General features: G+C 40.1%; 1 protein-coding gene across 5 annotated transcripts in view; it reads right to left on the reverse strand.

Annotated features, from left to right (window-relative positions):
* The window catches only part of MCF2L (MCF.2 cell line derived transforming sequence like), a 175,979-nt gene that overhangs the window by 20,400 nt on the left and 134,241 nt on the right, over positions 1–21,338 (reverse strand). For all 5 annotated transcript variants that reach the window (XM_019529641.1, XM_019529639.1, XM_019529642.1 and 2 more), the window contains exons 6-20: positions 20,980–21,096; positions 20,297–20,446; positions 19,370–19,494; positions 17,233–17,347; positions 16,542–16,661; positions 16,023–16,214; positions 15,584–15,775; positions 14,940–15,099; positions 14,486–14,556; positions 13,981–14,057; positions 12,915–12,981; positions 9,049–9,164; positions 5,031–5,100; positions 2,446–2,538; positions 2,243–2,335 (exon numbers count right to left, since the gene is read on the reverse strand). In XM_019529641.1, coding sequence (XP_019385186.1) covers positions 2,243–2,335; positions 2,446–2,538; positions 5,031–5,100; positions 9,049–9,164; positions 12,915–12,981; positions 13,981–14,057; positions 14,486–14,556; positions 14,940–15,099; positions 15,584–15,775; positions 16,023–16,214; positions 16,542–16,661; positions 17,233–17,347; positions 19,370–19,494; positions 20,297–20,446; positions 20,980–21,096 — 1,758 coding nt within the window. The remainder of the gene's footprint in view (positions 1–2,242; positions 2,336–2,445; positions 2,539–5,030; positions 5,101–9,048; positions 9,165–12,914; positions 12,982–13,980; positions 14,058–14,485; positions 14,557–14,939; positions 15,100–15,583; positions 15,776–16,022; positions 16,215–16,541; positions 16,662–17,232; positions 17,348–19,369; positions 19,495–20,296; positions 20,447–20,979; positions 21,097–21,338) is intronic.

Below are 21,338 nucleotides of genomic sequence, written 5' to 3' on the forward strand. Positions count from 1 at the left end.
CCAGCACCACTCTCTGGGTGCGGCCCTCCAGCCAGTTAGTGACCCATTTGACTGTATCAGTGTCGATCCCACAGTCCCCCAGTTTTTTAATGAGAATGGGGTGAGAGACAGTGTCTAAGGCCTTCCGAAAGTCCAGAAAGACTATGTCTGCTGCTACTCCTGCATCTAAGGATTTTGTCACCTGGTCATAGAAGGCCACCAGGTTGGTCTGACAGGACCTGTCTGTAATGAAACCATGTTGGTTGCCCCTAAGCATAACCTCCCCCGCTGGCCCCTCGTGGACATGTGCCAGGATAATTCTCTCAAAAAGCTTACCCGGGATTGAGGTAAGACTGACTGGCCTATAGTTTCCTGGGTCCTCCTTCCTCCCTTTTTTGAAAATGGGAACCATGTTGGCCTTCTTCCAGTCCTCTGGCACCACACCAGAGCACCACGAGTGCTCATAAAGCTGTGCCAGGGGTCCCACAATGACCTCAGCTAATTCCCTCAGCACTCTGGGGTGGAGATAGTCTGGACCAGCTGATTTAAATACATCCAGATATATTATCATAACAGTGAAAAAAAAGTTGTATGAATTTTTGCAATTTTTTCTTTTTGCTTCCTTGTTATGTTACTTTTCATTGTTTGAATTACAGAAACATTAAGATCCCAGAGATGGAGAGAAAGCTTATGTGAGAGGTACCTATTGTACAGAGTACCATCCAAATACGCAAGACTACATTCCTTCCTCACAAGTTTATATTCTAAATTAAGATTATTTTCTCAATTGGATGGCCCTGAGTGTGCAATCTGATCTGCACCAGCATACTTCTGAACTCACGTGACGTCCCACTGACTTCAGAAGGAGGTCCTATGGAAACTGGCACTCACCCATGCAGATTGGATTGCAGAAACTCAAGGACATTTCTGGAGAGATACAAAACCACTAGATGCTGTTTTCTCTTTTCATTATTTTAACATAAATGGGAATATTCATTCAATTCTATTCATTCATTCAATTGCTGTAGCTCCATTAATGTTAATGCTGTGCGTCACAGGTATATTTGATTCACAGCAACTTTTAAATACTTGAACTATATATTTTAAAAAATTAATTCAGAAACTCAATTTCTGTGTGTCAAGCAGTTCTCAGACAAATAAGTTATATGCAAGGAAAATACAGTTTGAATATCTGCTAATGTGGGGTAATATATTCAGCTATTTATTCAATGCTCTCTGGCTATTTTTTATTAGTACTGTACTTCTAGGCTTTTTTTTTTTTTTTAATCTTTAATAGTGTTAGTGTTGTAGCAGCCATGATGGTCCAGAAATTATGCAAGAGGCAAGACCAAGAGGTGACCTATTAATCAGATCTATTACATCTTTTGCACGTTTATACTGTAGCTTAAAAAAAAAAATCATGCATCTTTCTAAACACATGCAGTGCAGTTAGCTAAAAAGTATTTCATTCAGGCAAAATAGTTCCTGAAGCCCTCACCCGTCTTGGGGAGCTAAAGTAGCATTGACTTGATTACCTACAGTGACATTTGCTAACTACATTCATGCTTGCGGGTGCCTGAAATCGTTATGATTGTCAGCTAACACACAGTACTAACATCTGGTACTCCTTCCCAGGAAGTTTTCCTGGCAGTTCTGTTTTCCTAGTCCTCTTCTCTCACTCTACACAGAAAAAGCATAAAGGCAAAAGAATTGTTAAACAGGTACTATATATAGCAACATCAGTTTATTTGTAGCTTTTAGAAGTAAGGAGACAAGAGAACTGAAAAGGTGCTGGCAAGATAAGCTCTCCCTGGAGTTGGAAGTCTGTATGTATCCTTACTTCTGGCATTTTAGGGGCTAAATTCAGGTAGCATAGGACATGTGATTTACAATTTAAAATGCAATATAATTTTTGTTTTGTTTTTTAAAAAAGAACTGCATCAATAAGCACACATTAATATCATTCTGCAACCCAGACAGACAAGGTTCTTTGGGTAAATATGATATCTTTTATTAAAGCAACTAAAATATTTGGAAAAAATTCTTCTTTGCAAGCTTTCGGGTACAAACATCCTTCTTTAGGCAGAGGGAAGGCTCCCTCCGCGTGAAGAAGGGTGTTTATACCCAAAAGCTTGCAAAGACGATGTTTTCCGACTATTTTAGTTGCTTTAATAAAAGATATCAGATTTACCCAAAGAACCTTGTTTACCTACATCCTTAAACCAACACGGCTACAACCAACACCCCATTCTGCAACCCATACCTTTAGAAGTAACTGATATTTGGTTATTCTTTGAACAGGCTTCAGTAAGTATGAATCCAAACTCAGTTTGTGATCAAGTTTTCTTTGACATTCCTATGATGAAAGTAGAATTAATTAATAATTAGAAACCTTTCAACTACCAAGCTCACAAAAATATGTCCGTTTATTTCCTTAAAATATTTATTTTTGTAAAAAAAGCATACCTGAAAAAATACTGAGTCTGAAAACTGCCTCCACAAACTTTCAGATCGGGGCTTGTTTTGACAATATTTTTCATAAATCTGGAAATCTTCCATCTGAATTTGGTGAGAAAAAAGGCTTGTTAATTCAAGTGAGTGAAATATTAGTTAAAATCTGACACATTTTTAAGGCCTGCATATAAAAATAAAAGAAAATCAGGATGAAGATTTTCTGGTCTTAACTGTCAAAGTTTGATTGTTCAAAAACGTTGTCACTGTAATAGTAGGGTTGGGGTGATGTTGCCTTGATGGTCCAGGAAAAAAGCAAGAGGCAAGGATGTATGCGAGATATCTTTGATTGAACCAACTGTAGAGTTAGGAATGGTATAGACAAGCTTATGGGTATAAAATATCCTCTCTCTCACAAAGATCAGAGGATGGGTACTTCATACTCGGAAGCTGACCTATATCCCTTCTAAACACTTAATGGATATTCTTGTTTATTTGAACATTGCATTGTAGTATTTACAGAATAACTGCCCCCCCCCAATAATTCTTGCTTCAGTGCAACAGTAAAACATCTTATAAACATGTCTATTTCACATTTACAAGTCTTCTAATCAGTAAAATGGAAAAAAGTCTATACAGCATAATAGTCTATCACAAATCATAAAACTGGAAATATAATAAAATAGCTGGATGCTCTTTTGGTGGCAGATGCTAATGCCTGCAGCTGTGTTCAGGTCTAAAAGCTATTGGTGACTTGTCCATGACAAAATTTTACTAGCCTCTTACAGCCTAAGGACTAAAATCAAATGCTGCCCAAGTTGGTGGCAAATTTCACCTGCTAAATAAAAACATCACACATATACATGTTAGAGATTCATCACAGGCCACAAAACATGGGTTGTGAACATGATGAGGCATACTCAAACATCTTATGCAAAATAAAGTTTACAATCATTTGTGCAGTAGTTGCCAGTTCTACACCTTGACTACAATTTTGCCTTCCTAAGCCACCCTTCCCATTTTCCCTGTTGACATAGCTCAGTTTCCTTCCTGCAAGCAACACAAAAAAATAAGCTTTAATATTGGGAATAAGTCAGCTTTTATACAAGCATTACTTGTATATTATTGTATATTATAAAGGCTAGCCATTATTTTTTAAAGAATTAATTAATATTTGTGGAGGCCAATCCACTCATATGGGAGCATCTGCTTCATTTCACATTTATAATTGCAATAATTTCAGTTTTAATTGCTCTACAGCCTTGAAAATGTTTATAGATGACACTTTACTGAGCATTTCAAGTCTTCAATGCAAGTTCAGTAAGTAGAGCAGCTAACTCGTTTTGACTTTTCGCTTACATTTTTAAAAGGGGATATTTGTCCTCATTTACATTAAATAAAGTATTCAAAAACTTGATATATCTGATAAAGTATAAATGGTGAGAGAAGACAATGGATCAATTTTAATCTTGGCCTAAGTAGAGGCATTTTAAGAACAATAGACTTGTGCCTGTTGGTAGTAATTAATGCTGAATTCCACGACATTCGGGAATGACATGTGACATAAAAGGACCACAATGAATTGCTTTTGATTTTATCCAACAACCCATGTTTATCCAAACAGTGAATGGCAATTTAAATAGTCTAAATAAAAGTATTAGCTTATTACAATGACTGGAGGTTTTGACAAGATTATGTTGAGATGAGCACCTTAAATTAAAGCATTTTTTTAAAAAAGTTTACAAAACATGACTGAAGTCACCCAAACATATTGGCTTGATGTGACTGAAGACATATCTATGGGTACATACAAGCATTTGCTGCATTGGTTTAGGCAGCTAACTTGAAGGCACCAAAACCTCAATTTGAAGCATCACGTGCAGGTGTTAGCTGCTGCTAGAAGCAGCACAAGCAGCCCCCCATAAGTAACCTGGAGTGGGAGGAAGGGCTGGCTGGTCTAAGGTGAAGAGGTGGGGGATTCTGGGTTTAGTGGCAATAGCTGGGGACTAAAAATAGCCAGGTCAGGATTGCAGCAGGGAGAGGGCACACAAACAGCACAGCCCCATGCCTGGGGTGAGTGCCTGGGCTCTCCCAGCTCCAGGGCTTTGCTGTGAAAACCCTGCTGTCTACAGGCATTTGCTAGATTGGGTTAACCTTTTATTGATCTTAAGTTAACTACACCAGGTGTGCCTTTTTTTTTTTTTTTTTTTTTTAAAGCAATTTGAGCCCTGTGAACAACTGCATGACTGGACATTTTGATTTAAATGTAATGCTTGTACATACCATCAGTGATTGTAACGGAGACATTAGTAAAACACTTTCTTTTTCAGCATACAGATAAGACAAAGGTAATTCAGCAAGCAAATTATTTTTTTCAGACAGTTGCAAATAAGTTAATTAAAATGTCTTCTGTTTGGATTCCTTTGGTACTCTAACTAAAGGAAAGGAAACTGCAGACAACTATTGTGTAAAAATGTCCCAGTTTTGTAATCAGAGTGCTAGCTGTAAATCCACCTAGTTCAAGCAGTTGCCATTACATAGTAAAACACTTTGGACACGTAACAAAAAACATTCTGTTACAGTATATTTGTGATACATACCCTTTCCAGAAAACATCTTCCAACCAGCTCAGGGTATTCTATGTAATTTTCCAGTTCTCTCACAAATATTCTACAAAAGATTTTAGAATACCATATGATAAAATAGCCTACATGAAAATAATTACATTTTGTGTTCATGTACTTTGCATTCATTTTCTAGACTTTAGGAAACAATACACTTTATAAAGATGTAAATATAAAATATGCATATTTGTTATGTAAAAAGCAACATATTTTTGCTAAGCCATTTGCATCAACTTAACATGCATTTCTCTGGTGGATGTATCACTATTACAAAATCTCAAAGAAATTAGGAAAAATAATATATCTTTAGGTTTATCTACATTTTGTACATTGGGCAATATTTTGTATGAAGCCATTTGCACTATATGGCCAATACAGGCCTATTCTTTGTTGTTTGTGTGGATCATTTGTCCAAAAAGAAAAAATGTTTAAAGAAATGTATTTTTTAAAAGGATTGTAAAACTACATAAGATGCAAGGTGGGCTCAAGGGCATGACATTCAAAATAATTTTTAAAGTGAGTCACTTAAAAATTGATAATGGTCCTTTAAAAGTTTTGAGCCAAATCCTGCTGTCTAGTTATACCCGACAATGAATAAAACTGCTCATTGTGCATAACATTTTGAAATTATACTTCTATTTTTCCTTTTAAGGTTTACACTTTTAAGCTCCAAATCTGGCTAGAAGCATCTGCCAAACAGTTGGCACTAATTCAGACTTCTGGGAGAGGATAATTTACCTGAGTATAGTACAAAAAAAAAATAAAAAATCAGCAGGCTCTGACACAGAATATGGCATATAAGAATACTAAAAGGTGGGATATGATGGTTATAGCAGTTGATATAAATTCTGGTTTTCCTTCTCATTTGAAGTTAGGGAAAGATTTTAAAATGTAGGGAGATATCTAACTTCCTTTAAAGAAAAATCTTGCTCTTTGCTTCTTTCCTTTTAGTAAGGCATTATAGCAGCTCCACTTTTGGGGCTGGACAGTCAATAAGGGATGTCCTGTGCACTTGGCTGTCCCTGACAACCTCTGGACACTGGCAATCGAGAGGCATGCAGGGATTCTTGCCAGTGCCTCTGTGGTTAAGTTCAGACATTCAAAAACCCCAAGCCTGAATTGATTCAATCTTTGCAGGTTAGTTTAAACTGTGTAGATTGAATTTACAAGCAAGTGAATAAACATTCACTTTCGATTCTGGAAACACAGCCATGTGCCTCCAGTGGTAGGCTAGAAGCTGGTGGGCACTGGAATGAGCCCTTCCTTCTCTTTGGCAGTGGCTGGAAGAGGAAGTGCAGCCAGGCCCCAGCAGGCTGAATATGATTGGGGAGGGGTTATAACCCCCACCCTGGCCTGCAGGAACTCCAGCCAGGGTATGCCTAGAGGGGGAAGCAGCCCTTGCCAGGCTTGTCCCCAAGTGGTGAGGGGCATGGCCAGCTGGCAGCCCAGGCAGTGCCTCAGGTTTATAAGGTGGGGAGAGACTGGGATTAAACACCCATGCCTCCCTTCTTCCACTTTCATGGGACCCCAGCCAGGGTCTACCCAGCTTCTAATCCCTGCTTGTGGCTCAGCACAACCTGGGCCCCCCAGAGCCCCCCTCCCAGCCAGGAGGTGATCCCACTGTGCCTTCCCAGACACTGGGGCAGGGGTTTCATTTGGGGCAGCTCAGGAACAAAGGCCAAATCAGGGGGAGGGAGGAGAGCACAACTGGCCTCAAGCCCAGGTGGCGACATGCACAGAGTAGAGCACTGAGGGATCACGGCAGTGGTGGCAGCTCCATCCTGGATGTGAGCCCCATTGAGTACAGGGACCCAAGGCTGGGGGGCAGGAAAGGGGATCCTACCTGCCCTACTTTGTGCTGATCATCTTGGTCTGGTGCTGGTGGAACTTGAGCCAGAGTGGTCAGCTGCAGAGGAAGATCTGGGCACAGAGCCCCCTGGCTGAGCCAGACATGCCGAGGGCACTCAGCCTGCTGCAGGCACTGGCCACCAGGGGGTCTGCCATGACTGCACTGGTAGGCACCACCTGCATTGCCAAACTGTGGCCAGTTGGCAGGTGGACAGATGGTGGTGGCAGCAGGGAAGCCACTTGGGTACAGCAGAGAGCCATAGGGATAGTGCCATGCGCTGAGCACCTGGTACACAGGGCCATGTTGTAACAGTGTTGGCTGAGTAGGGGAAGAGTGAGCAGGGTATGCCCAGCTCAGCACCCGGTGGCCCAGGGGACGGTAGATAGTAGCACTTGAGGATGAGGCCATCCAGCAAGTACTGTGCAGTGGCAGCAGGCATGGCCAGCTCCTCCTCACTGCCCAGGGAGCCCTTGTGCTCATCTGCCTTAGAGCCCACAAAGGAGCGGTCTGGCTCAGCCTCCAGCATTGAGTCACCTGGCTTCTTGGTGCTCTTGTCCTGATGCTGCTGGGGGGAGCCCATGCCATAGGTGCCACTGAGGGGGCTAGGGGTCAACCTGGGCACTGCCCAGCTGCACGCTCGGCTTAGCTCTGCCCTGCCCCAGGCTAGCGCAGATGCACTCAAGCCCCCTCCCTACCTCCTGCACCACCTCCAGCAGTCTAGGTCCCTCTGCTTGGCAGGGCTCACATCCAGGATGGAGCTGCAGCTGCCACAGTCCCTCTGGGCTCTGCTCTGCATGGTACTTGCTGCATGGCTTCAGCCCTGAGCGCTACTACCTGCCATACCCCAAGGTGCTAGGCACACCCTGCTCGCTCTTCCCCTACCTGGTAGTGGTGGCATCACAGCATGGCCCCATGTACCAGGCACCCTGCAGCTCCATTCTGCCCCCAGGTGGCTTCCCTGCTGCTTCTACCTAGCAACCAGCCGCAGTTTTGTGGCATGGGCCATACAGATGGCACCTACCCAGTGGCCAGCCTTTACAGGCCCGGCACCCTCAGTGTGGCTGGCTCTGTCATGGGACTCCATGTCCAGGTCTTCCTCTGCAACCAGCTGCTCTGGTGGCTCGAGTTCCACTGGTACCAGACTGAAATGACCATCACCAAGCAAGGCAGGGATGAGACCCTTTTCCAGAAGCCTGGGTCCCTCTGCACAGCAGGGCACACATCCAGGATGGAGCTGCTAATACTGCAATCCCTCTGTGCATGTTCCCACTTGGGTTTGGGGCCAGTTTTGCTCCCCTCCCTCCCACTGCCTGATCTGGCCTTTGCTTCTTGGCTACTCCAAGTGAAACCCGTGCCCCAGTGGATGGGAAGGCGCAGCAGGATTGCCCCCTGGCTGGGAGGGTGGTTCTGGGGGGCCCAGGCTGTTTTGAGCCACAAGCAGGGGAGAAAAGCTGGGCAGACCCCAGCTGGGGTCCCATGCTGGTGGGAGAGGGGAGGTGGTGGGGTTTAATCCCCCTCTGCCTGAGCCTGCTGTTCCCCGTGCCCTCCACTCCAGCAGGAAAAATTCTGGCAGGAGCTGCTCTCCCCTTCACCGGATGGATGGGCTGTGTCCCCAGCTGGGTTTTCCACCCCCTCCCCTTGTCAGCTAGCCCTCACTGCTCTGGCTAGAGAGCAGAAAGGTGGGGCCAACCCTTCTCTGCTTGAGCAGACTGCGCAGCCCAGCCCAGGGCTGCAAAGCATCCTGTGATGCTGGGGGAATGCGATTTAACTTGAGCCAGGAAGGGATCTGGGACACAAGTTCCAGAAAACAGTTTGACCTAAATTAGTTAAGTCTGATACTATATTCAACTAGGTTTATCTCAAACTAGTTTCAGTCATTTTGAAACTGGTTTACATGTGCTGGACTTCTGGTTCTGTGCAACTTCTGTCCCTAGCCTGTATGTCTTTGCAGACATTTTGAAGTGCTGTATGGGAGAGGGTGGGGTTACACATGGAGCCTAAATTGCAACACACTGGGATTCAGAGTGATCCAAATGCAAGTCTGTCCATGGTATTAAAGTTTTTCATAAGCAGTTTAAAACATTCAGCCTTGCCTACCAGCACGCTGCTTTTTTTTTTTTTTTAAATTGAACATGACTTCCTAACCTGTTGTGAAAGTGATAAATTTCCTCCATGTTCCCAAACAAAATATCCTTCTTATTTTGGAGTCCTGGTGACATAAGATGCATCATTAAGGGGTTGTCCATCTCAGCAGCATACCCCTATGACACAAGAAAAAGGAAGATTAAGTAGCTTAATTTAGTTCCAACACCTGTCCCTTACAAAAGTCAACCTGTTAGCTGCTTATAAACAGCAAAGCAAGATTTCAAAATAAATGATAAAATAGTGAACCTTAAAAGCACCTCTTTTTACTACCACTTAAGTGAAATCTAAGCAGGATGCATATACCCATTTAAAGAGAAAATTTGAAAAAAAATACTGAATGCTGTAGAAAAATAAGCAAGCAGCAGTTTATAGAAACACAATACCCAGGCTAATGTTAATTTAATTCCTGCCTTATTTAATTCAGAGAATTTGTGATTTAAAAATGTTTGTACATTTAAGCTCTTAGCTTCAAAGCTAAAATTCCAGGTTATACTCTGAAAGGTAAGTTATAGTACCAGTTTGACTCTAAACACTAACCTACAGCTATATACTACTGCAGGCAATAAAAGTCATGCTGAAGAGCCCATTTTCAGCATGTAGCACGAACAGAATAGTTTAAGTGCATCAGATTCAGACATTCCCAGTTAGGCATACTGGGACAGATTCTCTGGCCAGTGAACATGGCATAAATTAGGAAGGGAGGATTTACATATGGGGTTTAGATCACTATCACTTGTCTCCAGTCCTGGGAACACTGGACAGTGCCCCAACATAGTGACTTCCAGATAGATTATATATAGAAAAAACAAGGCTTTTGTGTACCAAGAACTCGTCAGAATTTGTAGTTTTAGGGATAAACTATTGCTCCTCAGACCCCAACAGGACAAGGCGTAAGGCAGCTCTGAATTCATCTTGCTGCAAATACCCACTCCAAGAGACATCCCTCAGGTAAATATATCTATCTATCTGAATGTATTCATTTAGTAGTCATAACCAAAGCAAAAATTATCTGATTTCAGGCTCATTTGAAGACTAGAGGATTCATAAAAGTAGCTTATCCGTACATTCTTGGAAATGGTGATAAAGTACCCCAGATTTGTCCCAGGAGGTTAAACACGTATATCCTCACATGCTTTCCCCGATGGCTTTCACACCCTGGACTTGATTTCTGTCCTAAATGTCAAGACTGAGGACATTCCAAATTGCTATTTTGGACAGACTGCATTTAGGCAGTAGTCAGAGACCTTCCAGGACCAAGGCAACAAGATTAACATTCCCAATTCCTTTGCAAGAAATTCACAGACTCCAAAAAATTCCACGGCCCATTTGCTAATAGCAGTGCTCCACCTACAGGACAAAGAGTAAAGAATCTGGAGGACTATCATCATTGTATGCTAGTCTTAATCATTAACAACGACTCCAGACAGCCTCTGTTCCCCCGCCACACGAACACATTACATGCATGGGCCTCCTTGGTTTTATAACACCTGGCACTGGATGAAGAGAGAGAACAGATACTCAAGCATTAGTAGTAGAAAGATAATGGCTGCCAGAGACAGGAGGAAATAAAGAATGCATCAAAGCCTATGTTGATAATGCATTACATTGCCAAGAGGACCTTTCCAATAAGCTTCTGTTGAAGCTGACAAATCCCTCTCCTCTGGAATAAAATGCTAATTCAAACCTGAGTGCCTATAAGACACATTAGAGCCATGGACCAAGCAACACAAAGAACTAATCATTCCATTTTGTAGAGGTCTTATATATTTGGGAAGCCCACTTAAAAACAGCAGTCCCAATACCTTCTCTCTTCAATAAGTTCTGGACACCATAATGGAGTTACATTTAAAGTAGAGACATAAATTCATGGCAGAAGTAGAATATATGGTGGCTCCTTTAATTTTGTATGTTCCCCCATGTGCACCTTGCCCCTAGCTCCCCACTCGCTTCCTGGCCACAGATGTCCCTGCCACTTCCTCCTGACCAGCAGGGAAGCTAAAACCATGGTTTTAAACATGGTGTCATTTTTGCCTCCCCACCAGTCAGAAACAAACAGCTGGGCCATTTGGGGCCCCTCATCCAATAAGTGATGGGAGTCAAAAAAAGGCACCATGTTTAAAAACCACAGTTTTTGCCTCCCCACTGATGAGGAGTGAGCTGCAAGTGGGGCCCCTCCACCAATGAAAGAGAGAGAGAGTGAGTGTGTGGGGGGTGCATGGGAAACTGCAGGATTAAAAGAGCCACAGTGCACCCCACGTCTGCCATGAATTTGATAGTTCCCTAATTTCAAGACTTCTAAATTTGATCTGCACCTTTTCTTACTTATGTAGGGGGGTTGTAAACACAACCAGTACTCCTACTGCTTGAAACAGCCAATACATCATTCAGACAAGGACTCTTTTACCTTTTAAATAGGTAATAGTGCAGCCAACCAACAAAGAAATGCACCTTCAATATTAATCAGTGTAAAACTACTCACAAATCAAGCCTTCCTCTCCATTTCAAAGCAATCTCCCCAAGGTAGACAAAGACCAAAATTGAAATAATCAAATTTAAGTTACTTCTTCAAAGAAAGCACAGGCTGGATTTGGTCTGGGAAATAAGACTGAAACCACTTCAGTGGTACAGATGGATGATCCGATATAAAGCAGACCAGTCCTCATCTGCCTGGACCTCTTCATAGCATCTGACAGTGTTGATGAAGAGACATCTGTTTCCTGAAAGACTTGGGCCAGGGATTCAGGACAATTAATTAGAATGATACAAGTCCTTCTTGAAGAGGTACATTATACTGATGACAAAGGAAGAATTTAATTTAAAATAGATTAGAAAACAAATATCACTAATAATGAACTCATTTGGATATCCCATGATATGATAGCCAACAGGTTTCTCCTCCAAACACTCACTGAATTGAGAAGATCCAAGCTCCCCCCTCCCCCGTTTTTTTTTTTTTTTTTGAACAAGTGAGGATATCACTTGAGCTGGTCACAAAAATACTCTTGGATCATGGATAACCATGAGCTGATTCAGTTCTCATTAAATGGAAGGATAAACAAGAATAGGTATGTAATTAAGATTTAAAAGAGCAACATCTAAGAAATTAAGGAAAATAATGAAGCACTCAACTGACGTGCTCAAAGGCTTGAGCACAAAAGATATTTTCTTTCAAGAAAACGTCTTTAAATGAAAAGTAAACACTCTATCTGGAGATTTTATCTGGAAAAACCCAGAAGAAAGAGCTACAGTGGTAACTGGATTAATAACAACCTCAAACAGGATTTTAGGAAAGAGGAGAAAGAACTGTTCAGCAATGAAATTCTTTTAAAAGGAGAAAAGAACTGATCAGCAATGAAATCTAAGTTTTAACAATCATGAAATATAGAAACAAAATGAAAATTGCCAAATGTCAGACTAAATTAGACCTTGCAAAAGGTACTAAAAACAAGTAGCACAGGTTTTCAGCCATTTGGATTAAAAAAAGGAATGGGAGTGAAGAAAAAAGATGAGAAGTTGAAGGTCCAACTGCTGCAAAGATGATGTAGAGATTTAAAAAAAAAAAAAAAAAAAAAAATCAGGCGAGACCCAAGAACTAAATGAACATTTCACCTGGGGTTTCAGCAGACAACTGATACCTTGATGGAAATTCAAGATGGTTAATGGGGATGAGGGTTTGGAAATGAAAAATAACTACAACTCAGCTGGAAGCAAAAAAAACTGAGCAAAAGGGAGGAGGAGGAGGAAGAAAGAAAAAAACCCTACACATGCCATCAGAGGTCAGATTGTTTAATGCAAAACTGGTACGTGTCAAGACACTCTAGTGTCGAATAAGATCCTATTAGATGTATAAATAGGAATATACTTACTTCAAGAACACATAGAAGCTCATCCACATATGCTCGTTCTGTTTCAATAAGTTCATTAATTACATGCCTGCAAACAAAAATCAAGGAGAACTGGTTTATTTCCTTAGACTAATAAAATAAAATGACAACTATGACTGCTACATAATTTCTATCAAAATTATATGTAATCTAGCATTTAAATATATATTTATGGTAAAAATTTTGGCCTGAGATGGAAAGGCAGGGGAACTATGATATTTGCACACAATTCAAATATTGCAAGTACTGTCACAAACTGAGTCTTTGGATTATTATTCTTTTTTTAAGTCCCACTCATTCTAAATCTGGGTTATGTTCTGTCTGGAAGTACTACAGGAACTGGAATTGGACAAAACTGCGTGTGCAAAGAAATACAGATTTTTATTGTTGGTCAATTTGTACTCAAATCATCTTGTATTTTATGGCATATGAAGAAATGAATGTATCCTTGCCTGTATTCATTAGATTTTCTCCCCAAAATAATCAAGCAAGCAATATATTTTATGATTTTGAATGGCTTCCTTGCCTATTCATGAACACATGGACTAAATGCCAATGCTTAGTTTAGCTATAGTATAGCTTTTTTTGAATAGGTGAGGTAGGACACTTGACTCTGCAAGCTCTTCTGTAACAATTCTAGATTTGTATCAAGCTAATTTTGTAACATAATGGGACCTGATGGGGCAGACAGAAGTAATTAATTCAAATAAAAGCTTAAAAAGCTTCATGTCAGAAATATGAATTATGAAGATGAAAGTATTATTGGTTTATTTAAGACTTGAATAAACATCTGAAACAAAATTTTACATTAGTGTGCTTATAATGGAACATCAGCCTCAATGAAGTGAAGCTAAACTATATGGTACAAGCAAAATTCACATAAACCTGAAGATTAAAAAGGGGGAAAAATCTTCCATTGTATATGACAGAGTACAACTAATTTATTTCCAGAAGCTCATGAAACTTCAGATTCTTATCTGACCCTTATCCAAACATAGTAGTAGATTGTGTTCAACTCAAATATAGTTGTTTGCCAAGCTGTACCCACCTCCGTAACACAGCTAGGTTTTCTTCATCATCCATCACTGATCCACTTCTGCTTTGTTGCATTTCACTCATTTCACCCTGGAACAAAAAATGGAAAAAAAAAAAAGTGTCGGAGGAAAAAACAGGAAGATGTACACACACTGATATTATAACTAGTTTCATACACAAGCACAGCTGAGATTTGGCTAAAAATGAAGGAAACGTAAGAGGCAAATTCAAGAGCAACTGAACAAAAGATTATACAAAGGTCTTGGGGGACATCACACCACAGGCGTAAATAGATATAGGGGCCAGACAACAGCTTGAAAAAGCTGTGGTCTAGTCCTCCTTCTCAGAGGAAAGACCTTGGGGGAATGGCATGACCCTGAAGGACATAAAACTGTTTAACCAAGACTCTGGTTGGCCTCAATCAAAAAACATTTTGGTATATCCAAACTCAAAGAAATAGGGTAACTTCACACAGTCAGATGACTAGGAGGACATGAAATAATCAAAAACAAAATTACTTTTGTTCTTCGGTAGTTCGTTCTCGGAATCATATTACTTTCTGGGCTGGTTACATAGTCTCTTCGAAGACCTAGTATAGATGACAGAATCAACATCTGTAAAAACTGAAATAGATTTAAAATGGATTATTTGTTCAGCCACAGATGAAAGCTCGAGTTCTTTTCAAGTTCAGCTGCATAAGGTAGGACTCTAATTTCAGGGCTACACTATTACAGCTGTTGGATCTTGAAGAGGCTTGTGATGTTGGAACAGCTCTTTATGATGTACAACAATTTATGTATAGAACTATTTATGGTAAACAGGTAACAGTCTTAATACTGTTCTTGTGAAGGTCTTGTGGCTAGCTTTGTGCCTATTGTGTCCCTGGGAAGTTCTTATTCGAACTTTCTCATGAGATGACAATTCCTGGAAACTCTGGGTTTCCAGAAGGACTTTGTCACAACAGGTACTTACCTGGCGAGGTACAAGGTGATTTTACAAAGGCCTCAGGTCTAGGTGCCACTGGCTGAACTGGACGGGTCTGCTTAGCTGCCAGTTTCTTAAGGCTCACTTGTCTCTTTTGAAACATTTCTTGCATGCTCTCCTGCTTCTGAAAAACTTTCTGCACATGCTCCTGTAACAGTAGCATAAAACTATCATCACGGTTAAGAACACACTCACAACCTATGCTGCCATATGCCATTAGCATATATCACTTATTAAAATAATTTTACCTATGACAATGTGCTCTAGCTCTGAGAGGAAGAGGAAAAAAAAATAAAGAAAAATAATTAGTGGGACATTGGCTGCTAAATGCCCAAGTCACTTTTGCAAATGGGTGTGGGTTCATATGCCAAAAAAAGTTAGAAGCTTTGTGAAAATTTCACTCTAACTTAAAGACATCAAATAAAGCAGCCATGAATGGTACAGCCTATCTGCTACCAGTACAGCCAACAGATAGTGTAGCTGACATTAGTGAGCAGAATGGATAAGGAGTTAAAAGAGCCTCAAAAATTGCTGCCCTTGGAGGACAGTGATGTGGCTTATCATTAATGCTGGTCTTGCAAGAAAGCAATCCTAAAGTTAACAAAATGCACATGTATAGACACCAAGAGTACCATTAACTCCTGGTTAAGGATGGGTTCATATTCTTTGCATATTTTATTCAGTTCTTCAATTTTGTTGTCGGCACCAGTGTCCAGGAATTTCTCAATCTCCTGTAAAGCTGATTCTGCACCATCCTGGGACTGGCATTTGTCCACAGGCTGTGAAGCCAGCAAGTAGATTCCGTCATCACACCACTTCATAGACTGGAAAAAAAAGGAGACAGAAAGAGTGGACATCGGTGTATAACTTATATGCTAGTTAGCTATGAAAAGGGGAGAAAAAGAATCATGTTTCTGATGGTTTCCCCATCTATTAAGCAAGTGTCTGATTCAGGCCAGAAGTAGTATTTCTTTACTGAATCACTACGTACATTATAAAAGGAAGCACCACATGTTTACAGTGCCATTGGCAAGAGATATGGAATTCATATTCCATACATATGACATTTACCTTTTCTAATAGGCTATGTAGTTCCAGAGATTTGTTGAGCAGATTTTTCCTCTTGTCTGTCTCTGTAGTAAATGCATCACAGAGATGCTGGAGTTCATTGCACTTTGGAAGAATGGAGTCCACAGCATAATGCTTGCTCTGAATAAACCGGTCTCCTTCAGAGACAAGCACTCTGGCTTTTTCTACAGTTTCCTAAGAAAGCAAAACCTTTTTAAATACTGGATTAACATACATCTATAATATAGGACTGGCATTTTTAAACATCTCAAGTAGAATATGTAACTATGGTTTTATTATGGAAAATTACATTTATATGTTATACAAATCATTTTATGCCATTATCAAATGGTTAACTGATGCACTGCCTGATAAATCAAGCTGTTTTCTTATCTTTCTGCCCAGTTCAGGGTTTAGATTTTGTCCCATAAAATATATGCATCAACCAACCACGTTTACATTTTGTTTTAAAAAGGGAACACAGGCAGGCTAAGAACCATGGAGAAATTACAGAGCTCTTACATGTGATTTTTCTTCAAAGTTAGCAAGGTCCTTCAGGATGTGCTCCACATGCGAGCAACTGTTTCCAACATCTGTGAAAGCAGATAGCCTTTCGGACACAATATCTAAAGCTGCTCTGACCTGAAATTAGAGAGACCAATGCATCAGACAGGGTTACTTCGTCTACCTCAAAACTACTATTGAAAGCCATCAGTTGGATGATGGATACCCTTATTTTCAGTAGCAATGACTTGCTCACATTAAAAAAAAGGATTGTAAAAGACGATTGCAACTTTGCGAAGCTAACTTTAATCGTAACTCAAGGTGCAAACAAATACATCATTGTTATTATAAAAATAAAAATTAAGGCAATCCCATTACTTGGTACTTGCAAATGGAGCAAATTCAACAAGGACAGTGGAAAACATTTTTAGGAACTCTGCCTTTACCATAGCAAAGACAACTGGATATGAGAGATGTTCTTATTAAGCCAAGCAACTGGGAATGCCAGTGGTAAAAGTGAATGATGTTTTCAAATACTGACAATACAGAGAACCTGGGTGTAGATTCTGATGTAATTTAAAAGTAAAAATGAGTCAAAGGCTCTTTTGAGCATAATGGCCAATTTGGCTAGTGTAATTAAGGCATACCAATTTCTGCAGCCAGCCAGTGACACAAAGGCAATATTAGAATAGCACCAGGAAACTCTCACCTCTCTAAAATTCTGTTCAAAATGACGAAGTTGAAGACACTGCTCGAGTTTTTGCTGATGTTTAGCCCAAAATTCATCAAAGGCAGTCTCAGTTTCATTTAACTGAGCCAGAAGCCTACAACAGAAAGTGCCACATCAGATATATGGATCAAGAGATATTATCTTTGAATGGGAAGTTCATAGCCTCCTTTAAAGTAACCATTTTTCAAAGCATTAAAATGGTCTGTTAGCAGTATAGTTTCTTCACCTGTGGAATTTCCTCTCTTCAGTATCCAGAAAAGGGGGGGGGGGGTTTGTTTCTTTTTAAATGATAATGATGTAAAACAGGAACAACCTTGAATATTAGCATTGACAGCTATGGCCATAGTTAGTGCTCACACACACACGCACAAGTTCCACTTTAAGCTATAGATATAGACTCTTCTCCCAGACAAGTACGCAGTAGTGTAATAAAACCCCCACTTCTTTCCTTTTGCAGACTTCAGTCATCTTTGAACCTGAGTTCTGAGATTATTTTACTTCTTTCTCTTCCCTACCTACATAAGCACCAATACTATATCCAAACACACACCACTGTGCACCACAGTATCTGAGAATCTCCTTACAGTGTAATGATATTTATGATATTTTGCAGCTTAGGTCAAAGGAACACGCTCTTCACCTTTCAGTGCAAAAATTAACCTAGAATTTTGGAATGAATAACACATAAAACATTTAGGAATTGAATCCAAAACAAAATAAGATTAATGCAGAAGAGGGACTTGTATGAACCCTAAAATCCACTCTGGCTTTTCAGTTATTCTAGCTATTTGAGACATTTTTAAGCAGAAACAAGCAGCAAATGGCTTGCAAATAGACAATAGCTATATTAGTGAAAATGAAGTTTCTCCCAAAACTCCGCATTGAAATAGATGGCTCTTCTGAATAAAAAGTGTACTAACAATATTGGAGCTAAAGCAAATACAAACACAGATGACAAAAGGGAGAAGAGGAAAAACCTTAATATCTATTACTTATTTCTGTGTTCATGTAACTGGCACCTAGCAATCTCTAAGTACTGTTTCAGCATATACAAAAAGGCCAACATCTACACTGATAAAAATGTAAGCAGTGCTACAGACTCTTCCTGACCCCTGCATAAGGGAAAAATAAACCTTCCTACCTCAAACACCCCTTACCAGGAAAGGGCCTCCATAAGGTTAGCTAACATTTGCTCTCATAAGTCCTAAAGCAGAAAGTCTTCCCTTGAAATTATTTTTACTCCCAGATGATTAGAAACTGATTTCAACTGTCAGATCTGAGCACAAGGACAGAGACAATTTCTGAACCAGTTAAGGCTTAAAACTTCAGGTGTGTTGAAATCAAAACTCAGTACCCTGATTTGTAAATCAGAGGATGCAAGAGAACAGAGCTAGTTCTCTGCTCTACTTCACCCATTTTTACAGAAGCAATCATCCTGTTACATTCTGCCTTTGCTCAAGTTTCTCAGTTAATCTTCTAGCTTGTCCCAAGCAGAGCACGTTACAATACTCCAAATCTGAAAGTGCCAAGGAAGTCAACTTCAAGAAATTTGCATCTGGCAGGAATGATGACAATTTCCTACCAGATGAAAGAAAAACAAAAACAAACAAACAAACAAAAAAAAAAACTTTCTCCATTTCTGCCACTCCGTGGAGGTATAGAAACTACTGGTGATTTAACTGGTCTCCTAGGTTCTTAGCAATAAAGGTTAACAAGCTCACTCAAAAGAAGGGATTGATACCATTTCTCTCTTTTCTCCAAAACACTCTCTCTGCCTTATTCAAGTTGAATGCCAGTCAGCCATTGTAGCAATCTTCTCTTTTGCTACCTAGAGCTGTCCAAATCCAAGTCAGATGAACCAGACCCCGAGTGAGTGCCATAGATTTATTTTTGACATTGAAACAAATGTTCGTTCATAGGATGACTCCACAGCACAAAAGATAAAATTCTAAGGCCTACAACAGAGCCCTTGCAGCAGAAGGGCATTTGCCTGAATAGTCTGTTTACAATGGCAAGCCTTTTTTTCTGTTACCTGCCCATGTTAAACACTAGAAGATAAAAAGGAAAGAAATTCACAGACAAATGGAATGAGTGGCAGGAATTGGTTTAATCTCACCTTTCCGCTGTGGTTTGATTGTCAAGCTGATCTTGGTTCAGTTGGTAGTCAGGGTTTTCGGTCACTGGCTCTGTGATACTTGCAAGGATATTGTGTCCCTGTTCTATTGCTAATCTCATGTCTTCCTGCAGAAGATAAAACACTCCCATAAAATATATCAGGGCAATCACAGAATTCACAAGAAACCCTGTAACAATGCAATTTTTTTTTTTTTTTTTTTTTTTTTTTTTTACAGAAAGATTAGTGAGAATTATTTAGTAATGTGATTAATAGCAATGCTTTAAAGCAAGGGTATAAAACTCATTTCACTCCCTGGGCAGATTTGGACTGTGGGGCTCTTCACATTGTAGATTTGAGTACGGCAGTAGCTGAGCATGCATTGGCATCCACGGGGGTTAATATAATCTTTGCTCATCCTAATGCCCACATGTGTGCCCCCCAAAGGGGCTCAGTATCCCAGATTTTGGTGGTAAGTCCATCCCTACCCACCATGCCCCCATAGTCTTAGCTTTTTTACCAGCCCCACATGGCTGAGAGTCACAACCAGGCTATATGGTTGACACCCCTGGTTTAAAGCAAATAAAGCTACAGGACTTTAAATATTTACACATTTTTAGTGTATTTGCACATACAAATAACATAAAAATATCACTGCTACATTTTGTTTATAAAGCAATCCATGCCTAAAAAGATCACCCAAGTGTAGCATCTTTCCTTGACCTCAAGGAGTATTCTTTTGCAAAGAATAAAGTTCCTTGTTTAACTTCAGACTTTCTTACAACTGTCTAGCTATACAAGAAGGTCTTATATGCATCTATACATTTAAATTTAAAAATCCCTTCAATTTTCAGCTGTACTTGTATTGCTAGTTATAACTAAAACAATGTGCAGACTAAAAACACTGTTCCCTCCTTGCAACATGCTTACCTTCATTTTATCCTTCTTTTCTGTGTGCGCAGTAAGAAGGATGCTGGTTGACTGCACCTCGTTTGGCAGTTCTGTCTCAGCCAATTCAGTCCCAAAGGACTGAAGGGTTTGAGCTGTTTCCTTAACCATTAGGGCGAAATTTTCTATAGCCTTTGGGAACAGAAAAAAATTAAAGAAATTTCACACTCTCTGAACACAAACTCCCATTGAAAAAAAAAAAAAAAGATGCAAATGTTGTAAGATAACCATTAAAGCAGAGTAAAACAGACAGACTTCCAGAGATGAAAGATGGTCTATACAAAAGATTTTGCAAGCAACAGTTTTGTATACAAGCTACCTTCACCATCAGCTCCTTAACTGCATATTTTCTGTAGGACTACATCAGATACATTTCCCACACACTTTTACAAACTGGAATCATTTTTTTAACTTTAGTTTTCTCTCTGCTGAAGGAACAATAAGCCTCCCCTCAACAATATTCTGCAGCTTTGTTGCTCCAAACCCCCAAAAAACCACTCCCAAACTTATTACTCATAATATTTATCCAATATGACTAAGTTCCACTGGGATTCCTCACTCAGGCTATGTCAGTGCACATTAACTGGAATTTGTTTTTATAAGTGATAGCATAAAACAGAAGGGTCCATTAAACTGAAAAAATAAAGCAACAACTGGAGACTTACAGTGCGATGAGACAGCCATCTGCTATGGGAATAATCTAGACTGCCACCGAGGTCTTCTGTTAGCTGTGATTTACCAATGTAACGCTGAAGTTCTGTTACTGAGCCCAACATTATGATCTGCAACAGCAAGAGCAGGATTAACATTACCAACCCAGTGACAAGGAATTTTGGGCTAAGTGCTTCATATAAGATTAGCTTCCACGTTGCTGGGTTTTTAGTTGTAGCAGTGTTGGTCTAAGGACATAGGCAGGCAAGGTATCATATCAGATTACCAATTTTGTTTACATAATTATTAAAATACTATTATTTGTCTGGGAAAAGGTTGATAGACATGTTTTCCTCAAAATTACAACACAGGA

This window comes from Crocodylus porosus, unplaced genomic scaffold, assembly GCF_001723895.1.
Source record: "Crocodylus porosus isolate Cpor-Errol unplaced genomic scaffold, CroPor_comp1, whole genome shotgun sequence".
In the NCBI taxonomy this organism is placed as follows: Eukaryota; Metazoa; Chordata; order Crocodylia; family Crocodylidae; genus Crocodylus; species Crocodylus porosus.